The sequence below is a fragment of the Gadus morhua genome, chromosome 8, assembly GCF_902167405.1.
Source record: "Gadus morhua chromosome 8, gadMor3.0, whole genome shotgun sequence".
Lineage (NCBI taxonomy): Eukaryota > Metazoa > Chordata > Actinopteri > Gadiformes > Gadidae > Gadus > Gadus morhua.
Window position 1 is genome coordinate 28,644,888 of NC_044055.1, and position 20,553 is coordinate 28,665,440.

The 20,553-nt window shown below is 45.2% G+C and overlaps 2 protein-coding genes across 5 annotated transcripts in view; both read left to right on the forward strand.

Moving 5' to 3' along the window:
- Positions 1 to 1,357: 1,357 nt before the first annotated feature.
- ripk2 (receptor-interacting serine-threonine kinase 2) lies at positions 1,358 to 17,647 on the forward strand. 3 transcript variants are annotated; one of them, XM_030363196.1, is made up of 11 exons: positions 1,358 to 1,794; positions 1,966 to 2,119; positions 3,422 to 3,577; positions 4,139 to 4,296; positions 4,745 to 4,794; positions 5,058 to 5,219; positions 5,797 to 5,882; positions 6,306 to 6,398; positions 6,721 to 6,814; positions 13,662 to 13,898; positions 16,304 to 17,647. In XM_030363196.1, exons 1-11 carry the CDS (start codon positions 1,586 to 1,588, stop codon positions 16,705 to 16,707), a joined length of 1,803 nt encoding a protein of 600 aa, XP_030219056.1. In that variant the 5' UTR covers positions 1,358 to 1,585; the 3' UTR covers positions 16,708 to 17,647. The 3 variants fall into 3 exon arrangements, with proteins under 3 accessions (XP_030219056.1, XP_030219055.1, XP_030219057.1); XM_030363195.1 differs by having other exon boundaries at positions 1,359 to 1,794; positions 6,303 to 6,398; XM_030363197.1 differs by having other exon boundaries at positions 1,360 to 1,794; positions 6,303 to 6,398; positions 13,674 to 13,898.
- A 1,192-nt stretch (positions 17,648 to 18,839) lies between these two features.
- LOC115548503 (Y+L amino acid transporter 2) overlaps positions 18,840 to 20,553 on the forward strand; it is a 34,807-nt gene continuing 33,093 nt past the window's right edge. Inside the window, exons 1-3 of one of the 2 annotated variants that reach the window (XM_030363198.1) lie at positions 18,840 to 19,048; positions 19,154 to 19,870; positions 20,328 to 20,453. In XM_030363198.1, the coding sequence (XP_030219058.1) occupies positions 19,369 to 19,870; positions 20,328 to 20,453 (628 nt within the window). In that variant the 5' untranslated portion in view covers positions 18,840 to 19,048; positions 19,154 to 19,368. The remainder of the gene's footprint in view (positions 19,049 to 19,153; positions 19,871 to 20,327; positions 20,454 to 20,553) is intronic. The other variant, XM_030363199.1, reaches the window with a different exon arrangement.

Here is a 20,553-nt window from a genome sequence, read left to right on the forward strand (position 1 = left end):
TATGTGCTGGGCATCCCACGCCAATCAATGTTTTGTTTTGTAGCAGCCTCTTCAAATGTGCAAACACATTATTTCCCCCTTCGTCACGCCGAGTTCCACCAAAATTGGTGTTGCAATTGTCGCCGGTAAATGCGACGCATTTGGAGGCCAAATTGTTTTTCGTCAATGTTTGCATTAAGTAATTGGCGATGGTCGTTGCAGTCTCGTTGCACTTCAATTGGTTTACTCTGAACACCACCCGCCTTCCAATCAAAATACTAAATAATGATGGGGAAGATTTTCACCGCACCATGATTGCTCCCATCAGTACTTACACCACAATAAGGGATGTATTTTAGTGCTTCGTGCGCCACTTCTACAGAATGCGGTGCCAGTACACTATCAACAATAGCCTCGGTCTTAGTTCGGGCACAACTAAACTTTTTAGCAGTGTCTGAATCGGGGAGGGTCTTTTTGAGCAATGCACTAGTGCAGTCCATGGATCTGTAACTGTTGTGGTGTTTCACTGTGTGAAATGACCATGCAGCCTCCGCTGCATTCACTGCATCCTCGTTCCCTGGTCTGAGAAAGTAGGCCTACTGTGTGATCGAGCTAGCACTACCCTCGCCTCGGACAGCTGTTTTGTGCTTCTCGGTGTCCAGGTGGATTTTCAGATCTCTTGCACCTCCATTGGACACAAGGCTTCCCATTTGTCTCGACCCGGTCTGAAAACCCGGGAAACTCTTTAGTAATTCTTCGGTAAACGAGCACTTGCGCTTCGGCATGTTGCTTGCGTATGACTGACAGTCACGTTGTCTACGTTCTGATTAATAGGGCTGACAGCATAGGGGCGGGGATTAGGCTACGTCGCACGCAGCGCCGTGGGCAGTGCCCTAGTGCATGTAAATGTGATGATCCAAAGAAGGTAATTTTAAAAACCAGGACATTTCCTCGCTTTCTAAAAATAACGCGGGACACCCGGGACAGGACGTGAAATACGGACACGTCCTGGGAAATACGGACGTATGGTCACCCTACCTTAAGTCTTTCAAACTTAAAATATAACTAACCAAATTTATTCACAAATAATGGCAATATTGTGGTTGTTTGTTGTTGTTGTTGTTGTTGTTAAAAGGTGCTTAAAGGTGTTAGTTTGCTTTTGGTGGAATAACGTGAACGGACTGGACTGTTGACTGACTCACACACTCAGACAAACACGGTTCTTAATTGATAAGGTCATTTAATGCTCATAAATTTATCGCACAATAAATTAATAATAAGACAAATTATAGAAACAATAACAGCTACATTATTGAGTAAGCTACCGGAAGAACGAGTCAGACCTCCCCACAGCCCGCCCCCTCAAGGGCTTTCACTTCTGTCATCTGACGGGACAGAAAGACAGACATTGTGAACCAGAGACGGGCCGACAACCCTGAGCACACGGGCTTTACTGGAAATGAGCGGCTGATTTCCCCGTTGAACTCGGTTTAAAAAAATGCGTATTATATGTTAACAGTAAGCCTAGTCCTAATGTTGAATTGCTCATCCAGTACTTAGGTTATTACTTGGTTGGAGTGAGTATCGGCGGGACGTGTTGAAGAGTATGGACCACAACGCACACCACACGCATATCGGCTGTGTGAACATCGGCACCCTGACGAGCACCCTGCCGGTGATCCCTTATCAGAAGCTGACTGATCTACACTACCTCAGCAAAGGAGGCTTCGGCACTGTGTTCAAGGCTCAGCACTCGGACTGGCGAACCTCTGTAGCCATCAAGTGCCTGAAAATCGACTCTCCAGTTGGCGAAAGGTACGCTATTTTTCCCTAAGCCCCCTTGATACATCTTCTTCTTATGTTAAACGAAACTGATTTGTTCGCAGTAATCTTTAATATTACTTCCTTAAATCACACTGGCTACGGAAAACGCGCGCGTGTGCGTGCGTGCGTGCGTGCGTGTGTGTATGTGTGTGTGTGCTGCAGGGAGAGAAATAGCCTGCTGAAGGAGGCTGAGGTACTCCACAAAGCCAGGTTCAACTACATCATCCAGATCTACGGTGTGTGCAACGAGCCAGAGTTCTTCTGTATCGTTACAGAGTACATGTGCAATGGTTCTTTGGACCGCCTGCTCCACGAGGTAATGACCTTATTTAGGCTTACTGGTATTTTGCAGTGGTTGATTAATGCGTGGGTTAATGTGTAGGGATTTGCTGCTGTCAAGCTTAACATAACATTCACCCATTGATGGGGCCTGGTCTTTTTTAACATAAAGGAGAACTAAGTTATCACCGTGGTTCCTCATTCTTAAGTAATGTCTCCCTGAATGCAACGAAATGTCAAATGTAAACACTTTCTATTTGCTGCATTTATTTGTACAATTATTCTGTTTTATTACTTCGACATATTTGTGCCAACATGTTTGACATCGATCTGTTCCTTATTTCAGTTAAATTTTTTCCGATGACAGTTTTGAATAGTTCTCAAGCATACATATACATCTCATGTTTTATTTATCTATTTATTTATTCTTGGCCCCAGTGTTTGAAATTAGTAATTTCAACTCCTGCATTTGATCGGGTGAAGTTTCACTATGGCCAAAGAGAATATAGAATACTATTCTCGATCCTTTATCTCACAATAGCTTGTGACAACATAATTTACCCCCGAGGGAAAGTCCATGAGGGACTTTCCTGAATGTGGTCCCTGACTGCAATGTGCCCACAGTAGCTATTTAAATTATTTAGTGAAGCATGATCATAGAAATCATCTCAATGAACAAATCTGTCTTTATCCCAAAGTCTTGTCAAAATGAGGAAAAGGTTTTAAATTGTGCTTTTCAAAACCACCTTCAACAAGAAAACATGACCTTCCTATAAACCTCACCTGCCTGTAAACCACACAATATTTAACTGTTTTGGTCTTTAAGTGTGGCAAAGATTTTGCACAGCACACCAGGCCTTAACAAGGCACTAACCCGGCACTAACCTATTTCATTTCAAGCCAGTTGTGTTCCTCAAAACCGAACTCCAGGTTGACAATCCTAGCCCTGTGGACCTGGCCGGCTCTGGGCTCCCCCTCACCACAGGATATAGGATCATATTTAACATGTTCAATATTATGATTGCGAATGCGCGTTGCCTTGTCAGGTTTGGGGAAGAATAATCCAATCCTAACAGACCCCACACCATAGGATAATCTGCCGATTTATATTTACAGCAGTTATTGTAATAAAACAATACAATATAAAACAATAAATCAATGTCACTGACTCAGCTAAGTATCCGGAATGCAACACATACGCACTGGGATCCACACACCTGGAGTCGGCTCTTAATTTAACATAATGATAACGATAGTACAACCAAAGTGAAGATGGATAAATAACAACAGGTTAATCGCGATAATTGCTGAAGTGAGTCTTGGTCTATGTGTTGTACAGAAAGACTCGTATCCCCATCTCCACTGGCCCCTGCGGCTGAGGATCCTTTACCAGATCGCGCTCGGGGTCAACTTCCTCCATAAAATGACCCCGCCACTGCTGCATCACGACCTCAAGACACAGAATATCCTGCTGGACGGGGAATTTCACGTCAAGGTGTGTGTGTGTGTGTGTGTGTGTGTGTGTGTGTGTGTGTGTGTGTGTGTGTGTGTGTGTGTGTGTGTGTGTGTGTGTGTGTGTGTGTGTGTGTGTGTGTGTGTGTGTGTGTGTGTGTGTGTGGTGCACGCATGATAAGGGAAATACAGCTTGAGTAGTGTACAGCCTTTTCAGTTTTGATTAAACCTTTTGTTGTGAGTGGAGGGAAAGAGTGGATTTGAATCTGAATAAGCTGTCATTTTCTTTCCAGCTCAGTTTATGGCTCAGTGGTCCTGTTGGATCTGTTGTGGAATCCCTTATATAGGCTTGTGCTCTTCTTTTCAAATGACCCAGGGTCATTCGAAAATACATCTTGTGATGGACTAAAAATGCATGTGATTGCTTAATGTATTATGGAAATGTATTTCCTTATGCCACAATATTGGTCTCCTTACTCAAGACTTAAGATGGATCATAGACAATCTGCAGAGTACAAAAAACAGTATTTAGATTAACTGAGTGAAACAAGAACAAGAAATACATTTCTCTTTAAACTTGTAATGCTCATGTTCGGCTGCTTAGATTGCAGACTTTGGCCTGTCCAAATGGCGGCAGTTGTCCATCAGTAAAGGTTCTGGGTCCAAACCTACAGAGATAGGGGGCACCATCATCTACATGCCCCCCGAGGAGTACCACCCCAACAGGATCCGCAAGACGGACGTCAAGTACGACATGTACAGGTCAGAGAGAGGCCACCATGTCTATTAACATACTTATTGCTTTTCTTCCATGTCCAATCAGAAACATACTCATTCATAGTTCATTCCCAAAGCAAAGACCATTCAAAGTGCTTTACATGTGTAAGAATAAACTTTTTAAAGACACTTGAAGCACCATCCATAACAGTGGATGTTAGCGACAGTATAGACAGACGGAAACGCTTTAAGCCCTGGTTTAAAAGAGTACACCGCGTTGAGGCAGACTTTCTGGAAGTTTGTTGAACCGGATTTTCAGCATACTGATAGACAATAGACCACACCATGGCATGGCTAAGTAGCTGCCAACCGAACAATCCAACCCACAGCCAGCATTCAGAAGGTGATTTATTTTAAAGAAAAGGGGAATTACATTAGTGACACCATGCTCTTCGTCCCTCACGGGTTCCCCCCCTCTATGTTCACTTTGTAGCTACGCCATCATCATGTGGGAAGTGCTGTCCAGGCAGATTCCGTTTGAAGGTAACCAGACTGATGGCGTATATGGAAGTATATTTTTAAATTCACATTGAATAAAGTAGTTGAACAGCTCCTACTCTGAAATGGATTCCTTGTCAAAGTGCATTTAACTATCTCATTATCGTAGCAATACAAATTAATCATTGTGTGTGTGTGTGTGTGTGTGTGTGTGTGTGTGTGTGTGTGTGTGTGTGTGTGTGTGTGTGTGTGTGTGTGTGTGTGTGTGTGTGTGTGTGTGTGTGTGTGTGTGTGTGTGTGTGTGTCAGACACGATCAACCCCATGCAGATTATGTTCTGCGTGATAAACGGGACCCGCCCTGACACGGGTGCAGGCAGTTTGCCGGACGACACCCCAAGTAGAGAGACCTTGGTCCGCCTCATGACCTGCGGCTGGGCGGGCGAGCCTGACGACCGGCCCACCTTACTTCGTAAGAACACAACACAGGGCCCCCCAAATAAAGGGGCTTGCAGGTCATTGGATTTGGTAAATAAAGCTCAGGGTAACAAAAACGTTCCAGTGGCACCGTACGGACGGCTCCATCTTTGGTGAAAGATTTGTGACAGCAAATACTGTTTACTATTTTGTTAATGCATATAGGAGACGCTTACATAATAAAAGCCATTAAGAAGCAGGTAGGGGTTAGGTGAGCCTCATCTAGTTAATCTATCAACACACTGTAGACTGGCCCCTCTAGATAAACTGTTCTTAAAGTTCTCTTCTAAAAGCTTCGCCCACTCGCACAAATGACTTGCTCTTCGGTAGAATAACCATATAACAAACGGGAAATAAGGCGTAACCCCGCCTCTTTAAGTTTTTGGTTCCTGGATAGGCTCAGTCACGCTTCTCTCTAGAAGTTCTGCTATAACATCGTAGCACTTGGCAAACGTCTTCATTGATCAACCTCAGTCAATTGCGGAGGAAATGCAAAATAGGCCCTAATTCAGGGACACATTTCTAACACACTCAATCGCTCACACTTTGAATGTGTACTGTGTGTCTCTAAGAGTGCTTGATGGAGCTGGAGCCCATGCTGAGGAGATATGACGACATTGACTTCCTAGAGGCCGTCTTTGAAATCAAGAAGTCAAAGGTTGGTCAGAAATCCGAGTTTTTGGGTCTGTGGTGGGTGTGTGTTTGAAGGCTTGTTTTAAAGCAGCCTCAACTGGTCAGGTCAAACTGATTAGTCTCTGGGGCTAGGTGAGGTTGCTCAAACCGCTGTGTACAGCGAAACGTTGCATGGTGTGGCGTTATGAGACTCATATTGGAGATCATTTTGGGCAAGAGCCGTGACATAGAGTTTGAAGACGCATTTCATTTCCTTTCCTGTTGCAAATACCCTTCCTCTTTTCAGCCTCGGTTTCACATGTTTTATCTTTTAGAATAGTATTTTATTTTTGTCTCATTAGTCAGCATTTATCAAGTTTCACAAAAAGATTACAAAATAAAAAAATTTGGAAGGATGGTTCATCAAGCAAAAATACCCTTTCTTCTTATGTTGGACCCACCTTAGAGGAGGAGTGTGAGCTGCTCTCCGGGCCAGGCAGTCTGCCAGAAGGAGGCACAGAGATCCATGGACTTTCTCAAGGAAAGCCCCAGGCCTTGGCCGGTATGTATCCTGCTCTGATACAACCACCATGTTGCATAGATAGACATTTAGTTTATTTTCACCTTTTTATTTGACATTCGTTCACTATTTTTTTATATTATTACTGTCCTGTACTTATGCAGTGTTCTATTCCACATTTCCAGACTGGAATAAGTCAAATGTCTGATCTTAAGTGGCTGATTAAATATTCTGAAGGAATTATCTACCTGCCACAATAATTTCTATAATTACTATCCACATATTTAAAAATGTTTTCAAATGCCAACTCCAAAGAGTGTTGAGTGTTGCCGGTGTGTTTAGCATGTGTCTTCCCCTCCAATAGGAATCCTCCACCTCCTCAGGCTCCGCCTCCTCTCAGGAAACTGACATATCTCAGCCAGGGCTCCTCACCAGCATCGACGCCCCTCCAACTAAAGGTAATAAAGCCACTTGGTATGATGCCATGCAACGCATCTAGCATGCTAGCCCCTTACCATTTATGCTTAGGGCATTTAGCAGACAGTTTTAACCAAAGTGACTTACAAGAAGTACATTTGTCATAAGAAAGTGAAACAACAATATATCACTGTCGGTACATTAAGGATGTTCATAGAACCAAGCAGTGTTGGGGAGAAACGGAATACATGTACCGGCGTTACGTATTCAGAATACAAATATAGCTTACTGTATTCCGCTACAGTTACAATTGAAATATTTGGTATTTAGAATACAGTTACATTGTTGAAATCAATGGATTACATGAAGATACTTCTGTATCAGCAGTTTATTTGTGCTTTCACACCAACAGCATTTAGTGCGCACTAAACGAGTTTGGTCTCCTTGGTTCGGTACGTTTGCGTTGGCATGTTTGCGGTTCGCTTCCAAACAAACCCTGGTACGGTTCGCTTGATTTGTGAAAGCGAACGCACCTCGGTCCGATCCAGTTCTACAAAGCATAGGATTTGCCTCTTTGGAAGTAACAGGCACCCGCTCAGCCCCGCACATTATGGGAATTATTGTTTGATTGTCGGACCGTCTGGGAATTTGGACAGACACCCACATAAAACGTCTCTCTCTCTCTCTCTCTCTCTCTCTCTCTCTCTCTCTCTCTCTCTCTCTCTCTCTCTCTCTCTCTCTCTCTCTCTCTCTCTCTCTCTCTCTCTCTCTCTCTCTCTCTCTCTCTCTCTCTCTCTCTCTCTCTCTCTCTCTCTCTCTCTCTCTCTCTCTCTCTCTCTCTGCGATTTTATAGGCAACACCTATGCACTTATTTTTCGCATAAACATGCCCTTATAGTCTTTGTTCCACTACAGAAAATTATATAAAATAGTTCACTTTCAGGGAGACTTGGGCCTAACACATTCAGCCAGTTTGGACAGAAGAACACACCAGAATAGGCCTGTTTAGTAAGCAGGATTTGATGCCGCATTCCTACACCTATAAAATGCAATTCAATTTGGAAGTAATCCAAGTATTCAGAATACAATACTCAGATTGAATGATGAAACGGAATACGTTACATATAACATATTTGGGTATGTATTCTGTATCTGTAACTGGATACATTTTAAAAGCAACCTTCCCAACACTGGAACCAAGTGCCAAGCACTAACAAGCATTAGGTTAACGCATTCACAGTACACAACAAAGATAGTGAGGAAAAAATGCTACACAACTAAGTACAATAATGAAGTGCGACAAACAATAAGTGTGTACATTAAGTGCCAGGACGAACAACATACGATAAGTAGGAGGGGTGGGAGGAGGTTGCTATGCAGAGTCTTAGCAAACTCTGAACAAGTGAGTCTTTTGCGGAAGCTGGTTAGCGACTCTGGGGCTCTGACGTCGGCAGGGAGCTTGTTCCAGCGCTGTGGTGCAAAAACAGAGAAGAATTGTGACTTTGATTTAGACTTTTGCTTGCTCTTGGTGATGGCGGTACCAGATGCCCAGCTGAAGTAGTTGAGCAGAGCGCTCGTGCTGGGGTCTGTGGTTTGACCAACAGTTGGAGGTAGGCGAGGGCAGTTCCATTGGCCGCCTTGTAGGTGACTACCATCATCTTTAATCTAATACGAGCTGATTCCCGGAAGAGGGGGGTCACATGGGAGAATTTAGGTAGGTTGAACATGAGGCGTGCTGCAGTGTTCTGGATACGCTGCAAAGGTTTAATCGTGGAGGCAGGGAGCCAGGAGCCAGGAGCGAGGTGCAGTAGTTGAAACGGGAGATGACAGGCGCTTGGACCAGGAGCTGAGCTGCTTCCCTTGTGAGGGATTGCCCGATCCTCTGGATATTGTTGACGGCTAATCTGCAGGATCGGGCACGCGGTGATGCTCGTGGTGCAGCAAAACTGATTGTCCAGTACCCCACCAAGGTTTCTCGCGGTTGGTGATGAGGATACAGCGATCTCCTCGACAGTGACCAGTGAGTCAGTCCATGTTAGGGCAATCTTTCACTGGCATAAGGAGGAGCTCAGTCTTGTTGAGGTTAAGCTTCCGGTGACATTGTCTGACAGTGCTGATGTCTGCCAGACATTCTGAGATGCCAGACATTCCTTACCACATGTCCGCCTTGGGTTAGACACCCTGCACACATAGGCTCCGCTCACTATTCACGCCTTGTTGCCCAATTCAGATTTATTGCCCACATCTAACGTTACTGTTTGATTGTTCACATCATTTACTAAAATGTGGCCAATATCGGATTCCAGATCAAACTGGTCAGTCCGACAGACCCACATGAGCAAAAGATCAATAACAAAGAGGTCTCATGGCCCGCTTCCATCATTGCACATGCAATGATGGAAGCGTGCCATGAGACCTCTTTGTTATTGATCTTTCAGTGAAAATCTGTTTCACTGAAACAGATTTTGTTTCTTTTCATTGTCAAGGGCTATTTTCTTATCTTCATTACTGATTTTATAGACATTACTACTATTAACTGCTATTGTCACTTGTCCCTCCAATGACCTCATTAGCAGCTCTTTTCCATGTTTGTATTCACTGTGTGTTCAGAGTGGTGTCAGAATGACCCAGTGACTGAAAGGTTGCCTGAACTCTGACCTGTATCTGATATAGGAACACAAATGTTCACAGAATAAATTATGTCCACTTTTGCTTGCACTGTGAACGAGGCCATATTCTATACCATTTACCGTGCCTTAGAAGGCATGGTATTGCATATGGCATGTAAATAGGCTAATGGACCAACATGCAATCATACATTTTGTTCGGAATTGCACCCTCTAGTTTAGAAAAGGTAATTCAAAACGGGAATGGGGGGCATTAATTGCTGCGCTGTTGGAATACCAGAATGGTCATTCAGTTTAACCTGATGAAACAAATTACTTGTTGAATCTTTGCAGTAGAATTACAGTGTGTTTAGGGTGCAGGTTTGAGTTGGCACCCATTGAGGAGATACATGTGATTCTTAGTCTCTCTCTATATATGTTGTAGCGGGCCTGTGGGTGTGGGGTTTCCACGCTACCAAGTTGAACAGATAAAACGACACAACAGCTCTAGCTCCAACTTCCCCTTCACATGTCTGTTTGCTAGCCCTCTTAAGCCCCAGCACCCCTGCTTAACGATCCCCAGGCTTGCCTGGTTAAAAGGAGGAAGTCCATGTAAGGCTTTGGGGTGGAGCCAGCAGGTTTCCAGACCTACCACTCCCCTCACTCCTCCCTGCAGTCTGTCAGACACCCTCCACCTCAGACCGGGAGGGAGGGGCGGTCCGGCTCCCTAGAGCAACCCTCCTGGACAGGGCCTCTGCAATCTCCTGTGCTGGGTCGTCCCCCACTGCGTCGTCTCCGTCTCCCACTGCGTCGTCTCCGTCTCCCACTGCGTCGTCTCCGTCTCCCACTGCGTCGTCTCCGTCTCCCACAGCGTCGTCTCCGTCTTCCACTGCGTCGTCTCCCGCTGCGGCCTCGTTTCCCGCTGCGGCCTCGTCTCCCGCTGCGGCCTCGTCTCCCGCTGCGGCCTCGTCTCCCGCTGCGGCCTCGTCTCCCGCTACGGCCTCGTCTCCCGCTGTGGCCTCGTCTTCCGCTGCGGCCTCGTCTTCCGCTGCGGCCTCGTCTCCCTCTGCGGGCTCGTCTCTGGCGGCGGCTGCTTCCCATGCGGCGGCAGTGGCGGCCCTTGCGGCGGCGTCCCTTTCGGCGGCGGCGGCGTCTCTGGCGGCGGCGTCTCTGGCGGCCCATCAGCTCCATGTACCTAGCCTGCTGCGCAAGGTTCGCGTCCACCAGTTTCCTCACCAACGCTTCCATCTTTTCTGTGTGCTGGTCTATCTATTCAACTTGGGATTGTTACTAGCACGAATCCTCCACCATATGTAGCGGGCCTGTGGGTGTGGGGTTTCCACGCTACCAAGTTGAACAGACAAAACGACACAACACACAGAGAGCAGTTCAATTTATTCACCTTGTAAACAAAACCAGGGTGGGAAAAGGGTCATCCACTTCCTTTATGCTCCAGTCCAATGTCTGTCCAACACCTTCCACCTATCTCTCTCCCTTTTGGCGTACCACGCTGCCAGGCGATCACACAGATCCTGCCTTTCCTGTGCTTACCCTAGCCTCCCTAGCTCCAGCTCTAGCTCCAACTTCCCCTTCACATGGTTAAAAGGAGGAAGTCCATGTAAGGCTTTGGGATGGAGCCAGCAGGTTGCCAGACCTACCACTCCCCTCACTCCTCCCTGCAGTCAATGTACATGTGGAATCATTAGCTGGAATTAGCACATTTTCAAAATAAACAAGCTGCAGATGTCCTGACTAGGGATGTCGGGAGAACCGATACTTCGGTAACAAGTCGATGCCACAATTCTAAAAACGTGACGGTACTCGTTCTTCTACAGTACCGTAGGTACCGTAAGTACCGTAGGTACCGGGGGTAAAATTCCCCCAAACGTCACATGGGCAGCATATACACCTACAAGTGTTGTAGTCTGCCGTCAAATGACAAAGGAACACAGAAGATGGTAACTACAAGCTGTGACAGCTCCGCCTCGAAAAATAGCAAGAGTCTTTTCTGGAAGTACCTAGCGTTTGAGGCCGATGATCATGGATTAATAATAGATTCGCAAAACCTAAATGCAAACGGTGCCATTGAGCTTTTCAAACGAAAGGAGGAAACACTTCCAACTTATCGAAGTACCTCAAAGACAGACATCCAGATTTATTCAAAGATTTCAAGTCGACTTATCCTGAAATACACTGTGAAAAGCGAGGGTCGCATTTCCACAGAGCCTACCGAGTTTCCCCGTTTACCGTTTGCATGCACACATAGCGCCACACTACAAACAACCACCACACACCTCAGTTTAACCCACTTAATCCATCCACCATTTACTCAACATGATACATATTTCAAGCCATCAACCATGCATTAATTTGTATATCCAACGCAACGCTTAAATTTATTAGTTTATAGTGGTACAACGGCTCACGGATTTCCTGTCATCCATACGGATCAACCCTCACGGTTCGGGACCTCACAGAAGTGATCCGCAGATCGGCCGACTATGCAAAAACAAAAATAAACTAGAACTGCAAGCAGTTATGCAGGGGTCCAAGAAATGTGCATTTCGCCGGCACAACGCGAAGCATGTGTTCAAAACGCTACCGTGAACCTGTGGATATAAAGGTTTTGATTGTGGGAGGTTCGGTGTGGGAGTTATATCCCCAAACGCGTTTTCAGAACATTCCTTTGCCCAATTAGGAGATTAGGAAAATAATTTCTTTTCACGTGTGTCTGAAGATGTCGCGTGCAAAGTTTGGTGTCCATTGGTCAAAAAATGTGGCAAAAGGCAGTTTAGCAGTTTTCGCGATTTTGCGAAAAAAAAATTATGTACGCAAATGTGCGTGGCCTATGCCAAAAGATGCAGCAGACTCCAGTGAATCTGTGTGTCTAACGTTTTGGACTGTGGGAGGTTCGGGGTGGGAGTTATAGCCCCAAACGCGTATTCCTTGGTACAGCGCCACCTAGGGACCGTTGTGTCTGGATTTGGTCGTCTGCGGTCACCTCACGTACCTGGATCTAGTCATTCATTTGGCATGTGTGCAGCATTTACGGTTTGGGCTGTGGTACCACTTCTAATGAAGGAAGTATAATAATCACTACAAAAACAATAGGGATCCAACCTGTTGGCTTGGACCCCTAAAAAGTTGTCCGTTTACGTGATCGGCGCATGTTTAAATGACAATTTCGGTATTTAGCACATAGCCCCCTTTCTGGTTTGTCTAGAATGAAATATAGTGGCACACGCACACGCACACACCATGGCGGGTGCTGATTGACTGCGCACACACACAAACCCTGCTCACCGTTAGAAGAGCTGTAGGCGAAGTAGCCTCATCAGAGACTCTAATTGTATTCAACAGCAAAGTCTCAGAGATTGGTGACTTAAATCTTTTGTGGACTTTTGTCAGCAGCTCCTGCCTTTCTCTACGTGCAGTATCACACAAAAATACGTATGTTGGGTCGCCTAGATTGTTGTATATAGGCCTATAGAGGGGGGGTCTGTTTAATTGAATATTGCATAGTTTCCAATAGCTCCCGCTCAGCCCCTCGCAGCTTACGTGTGACCGTGATGAGTGTGTCTCTAACCTTCCTGGAGTAGTAGCAGGATTTGATAAAGTTAAATTCAAAAGCGGTTGTGAAAGAAAAATAAAGTTCACTGTATCCGGCCCTTTACATTTAAGCTAACAGATATAGATATTCGATAATCAATATTAAAAATAAAAAATAATAATAAATTCATATAACTTCAGAATAATCTGTCTGGCGGGCCAGTTATGGCCCGTGGGCCGCCAGTTACCGACCCCTGGTGTACACTCTACACTCTCCCCAGGTAATGCAGACATAAAATAATTTCAAGTTGTTAATCCAGGTCTGCTGTGCTTCCTTTGGACGCAGGTTTTCTATTTTATTTACTATCCAGGTTTAAAAGAAGAAGGAATAAGGCCTCATTTTGCACTTTATATTGTTTGACACTGTTCTTTATTTGTATTCCTTACTTGAAGGCTACAAGATATTGCCACTGTATTTTGTTATGTTCAAATGTTTTTAATAAATGAGTATGTTGAAATACACGATTTATTGTTTTGTTTTAGTTTTTTTACCGTGGTATCGAATTGGGTATCGAGAATCGTGGAATTTCACTGGTATTGGTATCGACTACTAAATGTCTGGTATCGAAACATCCCTAGTCCTGACCAAACATGGGAATTCCCCCGCTGCAGTTCTACTCTGTACCATGCTGAAGATTCACCCTCACTTTGTTGTTCCTCCTATTGACCTTTGGACCCCCCTTCAGACGGAGTTCAGGCGTCATTCCTATGCCAGACCCTGGAACGTCCGGCACCCCTGAGGGACCTAAGCCCCGACCAGGACATGAACTGTCCCCACGCCATGCCCACCAGGCCCATGAAGGACCCCGGCCAGGCCTACTGCCACGGGGGCGTCGCCTTGTGTGAGACCCTCAAACAACAGACAACGGACGACTTCCCCGTCATGCCCATCGGACAATTGCAGGAACAAGGTGGGGGCCAAGAGTTATCTTGTTATTTTTCATCCCGTAATGTCTAATTTACTCATAATGTATCCTCTTCAAAATGTAACACAACCTAACAGGTTTTGGAAAGTTGTTCATTCTCATTAGTAGAGTGGTATGTTAGGAGTGGAGTTATCGCTTAACATCTATGAGCATCTATGAGTAATGATGAAAGGTGGAAATAATGTGTGTGATTGCATGTGTTTGCCATGAGTTACACACACCAAATCATTCACATACATAGGTTATGTAAACACACACCAGTGGTCCATATATGCTGTGGATGAGGTGTATTCCCAGGCAAGAGAATAAGTGTGGTTGCAAAGCAAACCACACTATTGCTATCAGCTTCCTTATTATTCACAGTGTATCTGTGGATACCTATTGTCTTTGTAGGGTTTATGTATTATTATATTGGATGGTAACGCTTATAGCTCAGCCCCTGATTGCACAAAAGTTTTATTAAATGCCAACGACATTTGTATTCCCAGGAAGGAGATGCTCAAAAAGTTTGGTGCCAAAGTTTCCATAGGTGGCGCTATAAATCGTGGTCAAAGTTAAATGCTCGGCATATCCGCCCCGATTGCAGAAAAAATCTGAAATTTGATGGTCTTGCCTTATTTGGCATGCTGAACATTTTTGGCTGATGGACCCATAATGTCAGCCAGGATATATATATTTTGCTGTACAGTGACATTTTCGTGAATTTTTTTTCATAACATAATAATAATAGCTAGAACTGCAAGCAGTTATCCAGGGGTCCAAGCGATGTGCATTTCGCCGGCACATCGCGAAGCATGTATTCAAAACGCTACCGTGAACCTGTGGATATAAAGGTTTTGACTGAGAGGTTCGGTGTGGGAGCTATAGCCCTAAACGCGTTTTTCCTTGGTATAGCGCCACCCGGTGACCGGCATGTCTTGATTTTGTCGTCTGAGTAGCGGTAACGTACCTGGATCTGGTCATGCAATTGGCGTGTCTGCACCATTTACGGTTTGGGCTGTGGACCCACTTTTAGGGGGGGAAGTATAAAATACACAACGTCGTCGTTTATGGCGCCGCCTTGTGGCGTAATTTTCCGAAGAGAATTTTTCTCGTGGCGGAAATTTCGGAATTTTTTATCGAACGCCATTAAGGGTAGCACCGACATGTGTGTAAAATTTGGACTCGATCCGATGTCTAATTTATGATTTTTTGGGATTTATGATTTTCCACGTGTAACGTAGCTAATAAACAAATATTCAAAACGCTACCGTTTCGTCGTCGATGGTCGGATCACAAAAGTGTTTGATTTTCTTTTTTTGTATGCGTCTGAAGATGTCGTGTGCAAAGTTTGGTGTCGATTGGGCAAGAGATATGGGAGGAGTAGCGAAAAGGCAGTTGAGCGGTCTTCGCGATTTTGCGAAAATGGCAAATGGGCGTGGCCTATGCCAAAATATGCAGCAGACTCTAGTGAATCTGTGGGTATAACGTTTTGGAATGCAGGAGGTTCGGTGTGGGAGTTATAGTAATAATAGGGGATAAGAATCGCTACAAAAACAATAGGGATCCAACCTGTTGGCTTGGACCCCTAATAATAATATCATAAATTGTTTTTTATTTATTATTTTATTTATAACATTTTATAATATTATTATTTAACATTGAAAGTGAATGGGGGCTTTGGGCGTTATCTGACATGCTGAATTGAAGATCCATAACATCCATCTCGATAGATTTTGCTGCACTTTGAAGGTTTTGGAAAAAATAAAAAAAATGACCAAAAATTTTGTCGACGTGCTCCTTGATAATGCCAAACTTTATGTCATCATAATTCTCTTGAATCTGTTAAAAAATAACAGTAATGACAGATCTACGCACAAATATGATTATGCAAATTAGCTGTCATCATTCAATCAATCACAGGTCTGCTTCAGAGAAATCCAGGGACCGATTACTTGGTGGACCCCCCTTAGATATTGTGCAAAGTTCTGTGTTGATAGCGCATAGAAAGACGTCAAAGTGTAGGGGGGTACAGCGCTGAGTGTGTTTTGAGGAAAGCTGACTCCACATATCCCAGGTTTTGTTTCATGCCCCAACAGCCGCTCAAGAGCTGTGACTGGCACTACTCTGACGTCATTATTTGATGCTAAATGGTTTATCCGATAGAGCTGAAAGATGTTTTTTCACAATAAAAATAGGAAAACATCCCATGAATGGGCTATGTGAAAAACAGCATTGAACAGATTCTAGTGTGTGGCCTATTTCACTGATAGTTACCGTTCCTTAGTGTTCTAGCCCAGATCTGTCAGAGGGGTGGTAGAAAGGGGGTCCCATTATCAGGCCCCACTGACACACATTTTTTACTAAATATTTTGTATTTCTATAAAAGAATGTCCCCTCTCCTCCCCCAGGGGCTCCAGACCCGGCATTGGTTCATCAAGCAACAAGAAATCCCTCGGGGCCCCAGCAGGGCCCGGTGGGCCGCTGGATGACATCTCGCCGCGAGGAGATCGTGGAGAACATGACGGAGGCTTGCCTGAACCAAAGCCTTGATGCCCTTCTGGCCCGCAGCCTCCTGATGCGCGAGGACTATGAGCTTGTGCTGAACCAGCCCACGCGCACGGCCAAGGTACGTCAGCTGCTGGACACCGCCCACCGGCACAGCGAGGACTGCTGCCGCCTGGTAGTGCACACTTTGTACAGGAACAAGCAGAATAGACTGCAGCCATACCCAGCCGTGATCGTGTCCCCGGTGACGCCGGGGCCCAGCGCCCCGCTGCTCTCCCTTGGTGACACCTGCCCCGAGAGGAGGTAGCAGCAGCAGCAAAAGAAGATCAGCAGGGCTGCCTTGAAGTGGACTGATGGGGCAGCTCATGGAGGGAGCTTCCACAAAAATGGGTCAAATAAGGAGACTTCTGGGATTCTGGCGGACATCTTGGTTTTTTGGTTTCCAAGACAGACAGACAGACAGACAGACAGACAGACAGACAGACTTCATAAAGTTGCACAGCGGTAAGAAATGGTCGCAAGGAAGATGATGAATTCTTTGGAGTTGGCGTTGAATACGGTCGACTGCTTCCGTTATTGCTTATATGTTGTTTTTAAACAAGTTTTTTGGAGGTTCAGTTATGTATAGCTCTGTACATAAGTCTTTTTGTATGGCCATTTATTTATAAAAATGCTAAGTATTTTCAGTTGGTCTAAATTAGATAAGTATTTAAGTTGTGTTAGGTATGAATGGAAGAACAAGAGTAGCTGTGTCTTCTTTCACTGCATTTCATGGCAGTTCAAAATATATGGTTCATGGTTTGTGATTTGTTATTAAGTGCGGCACTAAGGTAATGCTGTCATTAAGGTGCATAACTTGCAGTACTTGAAGGACGGCTTGTGTTGGACTTAACAGGAGGCACTTCTACCATATTCTACTCAGTAGGATATATGGTGCCTTTTATATAATATATCATGTTCAGCATAATGTTGCAAACATCGTCGTTTGTGAGAAGCTAAATAAATGATCTGGACTGTATTTCACTGGATAATTGTGTTATTACCGTTGGAGCATCCAGTATTTATTACAGGTGACATAGTGAGCATTCCTTCCATTCATGAGACAGTTTAATTAGAGTAGAACTGTAGACAGGATCAACTTGCTTTGTCTCTACTCCATAGCAACCTTTTGTTATGTATTTAAGGCTTTTTTCTTTTCATTTGCATTTGCAGTTTTTACACACATATGAATAAAAATGTTCATAGTATGTATGATTTTATAATTTTCTTTAAATGTGTGTTGAAATTGCGGTGCTCTTAACTGTTCCCCTTTCATCTTTAAAACAGACTGTGGCTGTAGGTGCAGATGGGTTCAGGACCGGCTTTCTGCCAACTGCATACCATTTCTATCTATTGTCCACATTTTGATTGGCTCTAGTTTTCAAAAGTCAAACCTCTGCATGGGGTTCACTTTTTTCAATCGCTGTGAAGAAAGCACGAAAGGCTGTCATCATGGCACAATGTCTGATGTCCATCAAACTGCACATCAAGTGCAGGTTAAACGGTCTCTCTTAGCCATCGTCTTTATTGGCTGCTTCGCGAAGCCGCATGCAGGAAGTTGCTCTGAAGATTCAGGCGGAAAATGATGGAAACGACACAGAAGAAAGTCCTGTCTCTCTTTGGCACCATGAAGACAGGCAAGGCCCACAGACTAACTGACGACTAACTGACGCCAGCAGCTTGCATCTCCGCCAAAGCCCCTTCAGCAGCTGCCGGTCCTACTTGGGGCAGGGGAGGCCTGAGGGATGGGATGGGTATGTCCGGTGTGGACCATGTGTTCCACAAGGTGTGTGTGGCCCGCATCGCCTCGAGTAGCAGCAATTTTTACCCCCAACATTTAACAACACGCCATAATCCTTTTCGCGAACATAACGGCACCATCGTGGACTGCTATCATTTAAAGTTGTTAGTTACCATTGTCTAAAACGATGACATGACAGAAAGAGGAGTTATCTCCAAGGTAACCTAATAATTTCCAGGGAAGTGTAAATTACGCACCTTATTTTTTCTGACCTGTGGTGTGTGGGTGTGTGCTTTATTTTGCAGGCATGCAATGCAATGAATTAATTTACAAGTACATGTACATGGAGCCATGGTAGGGCTGGCCTGTGTGTCTTTGGCATGTTGTCAGAGCACACATTGTGTTTAGGACTACAGGAGAAGGCCTTCAGTAAACATCCTAGAGGACATTCTGGATACAGCTCTGCCATTGCAATGCCTGAAACTAACCCTAGTTCTTGTAGGTCAAAAGTACTGGGTATGCTGTGCTGCAGATATGGGAATGCTAATAATGAATTTATGACGAGACATCAGGCCTGTAATTGTGTCCCAGTTCCCTTTAAGGCTTCACGCAGAAAAGGAGGGGCCTTACTCCCTTTCAAAATAGACGGTTGGGGGACGGGATGTGGTGAGTAGTGTTGAGTAGTGTATGCTGTTGGAAAAACCCTCCTGGCTGGAACCGGGAGGCAGCGATTGCAACACTGACAGGCTTGTTGCTTACCCCCTCAGATGTGATTCATGTGGTGCCTTGCTCAATTTGACTCAAAACATTCCAGTGTAGTGCTGGCGTGAGGATTCCTTGTTCTCTTTTTTTATGGTGAACACACAAGGTGAGTTCCCTCTTGTTTTCATTCACGTGTTTTTGGTTTCCTGTCAGTGATATTGCAATTTATAAGTGTTAATGAATCAACATATTTTCTGACTCGTCCTTGTAGGTGGTTCTTGAAGGTATATGGAGCGTATATAGATCAACTGTTGTTTTAACTTTCACACGCTTAAGTGTTTAATCACAATTTAAAGGCATACAATCTGCATTTGAAATCCATCACATGAAAGTAAGACAACACAATCCACTCCACTTTTGAGTGTTGAACTGAACGTCTGACCTGTGGCACCGTGGTCTCGGTAACAGTGTGTGTTGGTTCAGGGTATGGGGGAAGGGGGTCAGAGTTCGGGGGCGCTATGTACCCGTCAAGCTCCCTCAGTCGAGGATCTCAAGGCGACGGGCGGGAAGGTTGAGAAGATGCAGATGAAGCGGGAGATCTCGCTGATCAACGGCATATGCCTCATCGTCGGCAACATGATCGGCTCGGGCATCTTCGTGTCGCCCAAGGGGGTTCTGATGCACAGCGGCTCTTACGGCCTGTCACTGGTCATCTGGGGCCTTGGGGGCGTCTTCTCCGTGTTCGGCGCGCTTTGCTACGCCGAGCTCGGCACCACCATCACCAAGTCGGGCGCCAGCTACGCCTACATCCTTGAGTCCTTCGGTGGTTTTCCGGCATTCATCCGCCTGTGGACGTCGATCCTGCTGATCGAGCCTGCCAGCCAGGCAGTCATCTCGCTCACCTTCGCCAACTACCTGGTGGAGGCCCTGTACCCCACCTGCCATCCCCCCTACGACGCCATCCGACTCATCGCTGCTGCTTGTCTATGTAAGGTCTATTTACTCCAGCGAGCAGAAACAAGCCTTTGAGCCATGTGTGAAGTTTAGTTTAGACCGCCTGCATACAAGTTTAGGACTAGTGGTTGTAAAATAGGCAGCCATTTAAAGAGCTATGGCCCCAGTGTGAACAATTTGACTAAGTAAGCGGTATATGATACCATTTTCTGTTCCAACTTTCTATTCCAGCCCCCCCACCCAAAGATAGTAAGGCTATCTATTGTCTACCGCTCATGCACACAACTCACACACAGGACAATTTGGAGCAGAGCCACACACTTCTGCAAACGTATGTGTATTAATAGTTGTGCTGTACATTTGTCCTTTGCCCCTCTCCTTCACAGTGGAGCCCACTCTCATGGTTCAACGGAGAGTGGGTTTAGAAACCAGCTGACCTTATCAGCTAACCTCTTGTTGTCTCAATGTTCTCATTATATTGCTTGGTCCAGGTGTACTGATCTTCATCAACTGTGCGTACGTGAAGTGGGGAACGCTTGTCCAGGACATCTTCACGTACGCAAAGCTCATGGCGCTCATCCTGGTCATCGTCATGGGGATCCTCAAGATCTCTTCAGGTGAGATCAACATCGAGACACAGAGACCAGAGTGCATTGCGGCGTATGACGCCGGTGTCTGTTGAAGCACATCCTGTTAATGCCACGGTGGTTTTCCTGT